At 35.5% G+C, this 7352-nt stretch overlaps 1 protein-coding gene across 2 annotated transcripts in view; it reads left to right on the forward strand.

Moving 5' to 3' along the window:
• Positions 1 to 5065, forward strand: part of LOC140337910 (fatty acid desaturase 2-like) — a 19848-nt gene extending 14783 nt beyond the window's left edge. For both annotated transcript variants that reach the window (XM_072421777.1, XM_072421776.1), the window contains exons 12-13: positions 630 to 755; positions 1846 to 5065. In XM_072421777.1, coding sequence (XP_072277878.1) covers positions 630 to 755; positions 1846 to 1897 — 178 coding nt within the window. In that variant the 3' untranslated portion in view covers positions 1898 to 5065. The remainder of the gene's footprint in view (positions 1 to 629; positions 756 to 1845) is intronic.
• Positions 5066 to 7352: the final 2287 nt, after the last annotated feature.

Raw genomic sequence — 7352 nt, forward strand, 5'->3', positions numbered from 1 at the left:
GCATACATAATTCAGGTGTATTTCACCCATTCAAATGTTGAGCCATGTCCCTCCTCTTCTCTTCCAATATTTTCTCTCTGCGGAGATTCAACACCGCCTTGGTCAGTCAACCTATTAATCAGCAATAAGCAAAGCTCATGCTCCCTGATGATTGAAAAGCTTCATTTTTGACTCAGTAGGGGGTCTTTTGCAGACAGTTAACACAGAAAGTAAGGATTTTCCTGTACAACATGATGGTAGGGAACAGGCTTTTCTACTCATGCTGAAAATGAACTGTAAGATATTGTACATCTTTTCTTTGAGGCACCTAAAATGCATTTAACTGATATAAACCTAAAGGTCAATATTGGGTTTTAACAATTTCTACTTTGCTCTTTTTGCCCAAACCTTCACAATGCAGGTGCACGTTGAGGCATTTTGTGTCAATTTTAGTTTGACATGGACTGGATAGTGTATAATATAAATAAATAAATATATATATATAGATAGATATATATTAGCATCAGCTAACTGTTTCTGTTTGTGTATATATTGGAGGAAGGCATGGACTCACTGTCCCTATGTGTCATATGTAACAATTTGCTAGTAAAGTGCAAACTGATCTTGTGTTTTCTCTCTCCTCTCTATAGTCTATTCCCTACTATGCCTCGACACAACTATTACAAGATCGCTCCCTATGTTCGCTCCTTGTGTAAGAAGTATAATGTACTCTATGAAGAAAAAGGATTATGGAAAGCCTTCGAGGACATTGTTGTGTAAGAATCTTTCTTCATTAGTCTTCCAGTCCTGCATGTTTCATACAGCTTCTTGGCACCTACAGAGAACCATTTATAGACCCACTGTATATTGTTTGTAAATTATTATACATGTTAAAATGTATTCAGGGAGATGTAGTTCTATATTTAGCAATTATACTTAGTACTGAGAACTTAGGGGTCAGGGGAAGTAACCACAGCAAAAGGCATTGGACACTCCTGCAAGTGTTAAATGCCTAATCTGACATAGGCTGGAACTTTTAAGTTCTTATTGGTGTTTAGTGATGACAATGTTACTTTACCACCCCCCCCCCTCCAGCCTTAAACTTATCTGTTCTCTAACACAGGCCATCAACACACGTAACTCCTAACATTATCCCCATCACTAACCCCTGTCCTGTACGCTCACCTCATCTTGCACTTATGGCAAGAAATACAACTGCTCCAATCAACTAGGTCTCATAATGTTAGGAAAAAACACTCAAACATTAACAACGCACAGATAAAGGACCTAAATTTCCTTTTTATTGTTCATGATTTCACATTATTTCATTTTCAGTTGTCATAAGTATTTTTTACCAGCTGCTGAACTGGGATCTGTAACAGGCAATCTTAAGTTCAGACAGGTAGTGAAGTTGCAGTGTGGTTACCACCTCTTAATGTGGACATGTGTCTGTGTTTGAAACACTATATAATGGGGATGGTAGTGAGTGGTTGAACACTGGCCGCTACCGTCTACTGTGAAGTGTTCGAACACTGGTTTGTTAAGAACCAGGACAGCGGTTGGGGCTAACAGATGCTTAACCAATGCTCATAATTATCATTTTACTCAAATGTTCATTTGATCATTAAAAAAATAAGTTTTATTAATTGTCATTTTGTGTACCAAGAGCTTGCAGTCACCAACCAGTTAGATCACACTGTAAGAGTTAGTATACAGCAAGATCATTTTATATCTGTTTTTGTAAATTACATTTTTCTTTACCTGAAAAAATATTATATTTGCATTCATATTTAATTCTAATGCTTTCTTCCTATGCTTTGATCGTCCTATAAACTCATAATAACACTCTCTTTGTTCCGTCTTTAGATCTCTGAGAAAGTCAGGGGACCTGTGGTTAGACGCCTACCTCCACAAGTGACCCAGTTCCGGAATACCCCTGCACAGGAGGACCTCTGAACTTTAAAATAGCACAATTCACATCTATACTTGTTATCTGTAGGTTTATAACAAACTGCCTCAAAAGTAAGGTCAGGGAGCTTTCTGTGTGTCTAAAATGTTCACAATGCCAGGAAGACTTGTAATACTTTGCAATGCAGGGGCTTGCATGTCTTCCTGGCACTGATGGGATTAAAAAAATCATTCTGTAATACATCTCAGCCTTAAGCATAATGGACTCTAAGTGTAACACCCAAAGCTATACCCAAACCAAGAGCGTTATGCTACCTTCTAGCATTTCCTGTTTTTGCTATACACTTGAATGATGATCAAGGTGTTTGTAAATAAATTACTTGTTATTCTGCTGAACCTTTCCAGTCCCAAAATGCTGTACAAAGAGGATGTGAGATTCATTTTTTTTAATAAACTAAGGTTTCAGAAAAAGGAGAAGCAATTTAAAAGAGAACTACATGAATGTGTAATTGATTAAATGAATGTTAAATGAAAGTCTTAAAAATGAAAAGAAAGAATGCAAGAAAGTTGCAACAACTGTCAATTTAAGATGAGTTACTTAAGGTAGGCACCAACAAAGAGGGGTGACAGAAGGGGGATATCCATATAAAGGTACAGTAGAATGTAAAAAGAGATGATTGACTGCTGGTGGGTGTTAACTAAAATAAAAGACATCTGACATATCTATGAGCAAGGAAATCAAAATGTAACAGCACTTTCTTTAATTTGAAAACACATAGATTTCCACTTTCCAAAAAAGTGTGTGTCTATATAAATATAAAGTCTTCACAGTCATTCCCAGGTCTGCTCACTTGCTATGGAGTTAATGAAGGTTTTCTATGCTCCCAATATACATATGTATATAAAAACAGTATTTTCTTTAATAAACGACAGGTAATGTAGCAATTAAAATTTAAGGTGGTGCCAGACTTAGGAACTGACTGTAAGATCTTGCAAGTCTCCAAAAAAAAGCCAGTGGATACATTAGCTGACAACATTCAACATTGATTTAAATGATATTTTTGATCGGGCTCATGTGTAATATGCAGTTCGTTCCCTACTAAATTTCATGACAAAATCGCTAGGTAACGTTTTTATTATGCTATGGAGTTTCTCTTTTTCTACCTCAGACAGTTTGTATTACTCTACCATTGCTTCATTCCTAGTAATTAAATTTATTCAAAAATAGAGTGACTTCCATTGTTTTAATAAAAGTTACTTTCAGTAATTGAGCCATTAGTGAGATGTCATCATAGAAATGCCCGTATAATGAAACAGATATACCATATAGTATAGAAGATCATATACTTATTCTCCCTATTCCTAGATGATACTACTGGTTCTTAACAATTGGTAACTCCCACAATTAGCAGTGTAACATGGGGCAGGGAAAGAGTCGTCAGCCCTGTGTGAGCTCTGACACGGATCACTGCAGAGCTTACAAAAGACAGCTCTGGCATTATTATAGCTATTTGGCTATGTGGTCGCTTATGTACAACTATGAGATCAACTCCAATGCAATTCTCCTATTACTTCTCTGTTCCCCTGACCATCTTAGCATGTTACCAAGTGCCTAAAAGATTTCCCTGACTCCTAGTAATCAATAAACTGCATCTCACAAATGTAACTTCAATCATGGAAATTTTTAAAATATCCTAAACTGGTCAGCAACAAGCTACTGAAAGTAAAATGTATGTTGACTGTATCAGCTGGGGACAAAGACCAGTAACCGTGACTGCCTTTCTGATATGGGCATTTGCCTTTATTCAATGGTGCTGTTAGATAGCATTTAATAAATGTTTTTTTTTTTTACTTTTTGTTTTTTCTGAGATAAAGGTTCCCGATCCTTAAAAAATCCAAATTTCATAAAATCCTGAGAAATGTCATAGTTATACTGACCCTGTTCAACTGTTTATTTAAACAAATACATATTGTAAGGTAACATCTCTAAACTATATATTTTATGCATATTGAGCAATTTAATGGTTCATAAAAGGAATGGCTTCCTTTGCTCATAGAACGCTTCTATTCACTATTCAATAAACAGAATTTAGCTTGTGTCATTTGACCATTATATAGAAAGGGTTGCATTACATATATTACATATAAGTGTTAATTGTAAAAGGTTGTCAAAGGTCAATAGAAGCAGATTTGAAGAGCCGGAGAAGCACTGTTGACTGGTCATGAATATATAACTCTGACATGGGAACTGTGTTGTGTGTGTGTATACATTCCTAATGTAAAATATGAGAAATGAAGATAATTGGTAGAAAGGCAATACATTCCATAAAACGTATATTCTGTAGTAAACCATGGCAACTAATAAAATTCTGCTTTCAACAGCTTAGGTAAAAACAGCTGATTGGTAAAATCCTGATTTGTTGATGTAGATTGCTGCACACCAAGGCTCTCATGTTCACTTCATAAATTAAGGGTCATTTTAGATAGTTGGGAACTATTTTGTGCACACAGTTGCAGTGGTTTGTGGCACAGTTTCTAAGCGGCAAGTCACTTCTGCCCATACAGTTGCTTTTCTTCCTTTAGACAAAGAAATACACCACATTGCACAATGCATTTACCTGTAGTGTCCTGGACACAAAACAGCAGTTTGCAATGCACCTGGAAGCGACTAACCATGTGGTTTTTCCCTACAAGCATGAAAGGTGCCTTGATCAAACTGATATAATTGCATGAACGCTGCTCTATTCACATACTTGGTATTAATTTGGGTAAGACCATGTCAATTTAGGCTATTCAAATGCTGTGTAAATGGTAATGTGTCATTAAATATGGACATTCAAAAACCTCTAAACTGAAATGAACTAAAAGGTCCCAATAGAAGTTTTTCTGATTTAATCTAGAAAAATGCATTAACACTAATACCATGAGATCTTATAACAAGATTTGGTGTGATATTGTTTCTGTGTTTTTTTTCTAACATTTTTGTTTCTAGGTCTCAAATTCTTGTTTACTTACCAATTTCAGGGTGTTCTCCAAACCTAATAAGAATAGTGAATGTAAATAATTGTATTTGGTAATTTCCAGGAAAACTGAGAACAATTGTTGAATTCTAAGTGTAAGGAATAGTGGCTGTCATTGATGACTTAAAGAAAAAAATACATTTTTCCAGACAATTTCACATGGTCTCTGTGTCTTTTCTTATGTAACTAACAGTCCTTTACTTCGATAACCTGTATAACAGGCTGCAGCTAATATTTAGGTAATAGGTTAAACTGGAAAGCCATGTAAGATCATGATCCTGTGCCTAGTAAAAGAAGATGAGGGACAAGCACAATTTGTTCCTGCACTATTTATTTTTTATCTTTTTTTCAATATATAGTGATTGATTAGATAATTATAATTTGCTGGATTTGGATTAGTTAATTCAAAATCCCCATTTATTGTTAACCCAAAGTTAATCATACACTCAAAAAATGATTTTGCAATTTTTGGTTTACCAAAGATTAAAGATTGGTTTGCAATCTTTAATCTTCTTTAGCTTTACCAAAACTATGTAACATGAAAGTCTATATAACTATCCAATTAATTAGTATTTCATATAAGTATTTGTACTATCAGATTGTAATACACGTGGTCATCTTGAGTTTCCCTATTTAACCAGTAACATATCCTCCCTCCCCTGAATTCCTAAAACATAACTACAGACAATTTTTTCTTTAGTTCTGAATGGGAAAGTGTGCAGAGGAGTTACAATTTTGTGCATCATATATTCGTATCTATTTGCATTGGAGACATTTTCCTTACTTTTGATACAAGAAACCCATACAAGAAAAAAAGGAATTGGCTGTCACTAGGACAAAAAATAGGCATTGTCTTTCCTTGTATACTCTCTACTGAAATGTCTATTTTTTGTCTTCCTCCTCTTTGGAGAAAAATAGCAGTATTTCTTTTCCTGACCTTTCCAAGCATCTTCCTAACTGGTATAAAGACAGCAATGAAAACCTGAGAGGGGTTCTAAACCTCCATTCTGCCCAAAACATAATACATTTGCTAGTGGAAAAGATGAGCCCATGATGTTTGTCCCTCACCAAATCTCAAAGCTAAAATGTCTTCTGCCTAAATAGTGCCTCAGCTAGTTCATTTAAATATTTATTCCCCAGGCCTATGTGTTTCAATATAGGTTAATAATTCTGCACCAGGGAATGTTTCAGTGAATGGCAGATTCACTGCTTTATAATATATACAGGCCGCTAAGTGTACAAGACTATTCACTGCCTGGCCTAAAAAAAAGTCCCTATACTTGTGGGTACAATATTAAGATCGGATGTTGCTTCAGTTGGTCAGATCCAAGGTAAGCAACATGTTCCTAAAAATGAGGTCAGTTGACTACCTGAATGTACTGAATAGTCATGATTTTCCCTTCCCTGATGGCACACAGGATCTTACTAAAAAATGACAATGCCAGGTTTCATCAGGCTCAAATCGTGAAGGAGTGGTTCAGGGAGCATGAGACATTCAAACTTTAACCCTAATAAGAATTTTTGGGATGTGTTGGAGAAGACTGCACCCAGCGGTCCAACTCATATCATCAATACCAGATCCCCACCTCCTAGATTGTAAGCTCTTTGGGCCACGGTCACTGTCTGTATCTGTCCGTCATTTGCAATCCCCAACAAATGTACAGTGCTGCATAATATGTTGGCGCTATATAAATCCTTTTTATTATTATTAATAATCTTGGGGGGGGGTGCAACTTTGGATGGATATAAATGTTGCATAAGCTTATTGAAATGATACTACAGCAAATGTGTCCTAGATTTATTTTTTATTTTAATAGATTTTTATTAGAATTTTTCAGAACCTACATATAACAGACAATGATAAGATAAAACTATCATTATATATAGAAAAAGGTTTTAAAGCTGAAGGCAGTACAACAAACAATTAAAGTGTGTCGGTTTTATTTTTATAGCCAGGCAATGTATATTCGCAATATCAGCATTGATTTCTAAAGTCATACCAACCAATACCAATCAAAAAAAATGTTTTACCTGTATGACCACAGTAAAATTAAACCTAATTGGCTGCTATGGTTTATTGTATTTTGTTTATCAGCAGCATTGCCTTGTACAATACTTAAATATGCAATTTCTGTGTAATACATGCAGAACACAAATAATATAGTAAATGTGCACAAAAAAGTGATATGTATTTGCAATGGGATTTATTATCTTCTGTATGGGGAAATTCACTTGCAATACTAAGTAAAAAAAAATCAATATTATTCTTCTCAGCAACCTCATCATTTATTGTTACTGCCTTCCCTCCCCAAGTCTTCGGAGACCTGTGTATCTTCTACTAAATCTCTAAGGGACACATTAAGCCAAAACAGCCCACTCCCTTGTCAGATCTGTCTGTGGTAGCACATGAAGCAGCTTATCACCAGCAGTCGCCATGGAAACAGG

Source organism: Pyxicephalus adspersus, chromosome 9 (genome assembly GCF_032062135.1).
Source record: "Pyxicephalus adspersus chromosome 9, UCB_Pads_2.0, whole genome shotgun sequence".
Classification (NCBI taxonomy): Eukaryota; Metazoa; Chordata; class Amphibia; order Anura; family Pyxicephalidae; genus Pyxicephalus; species Pyxicephalus adspersus.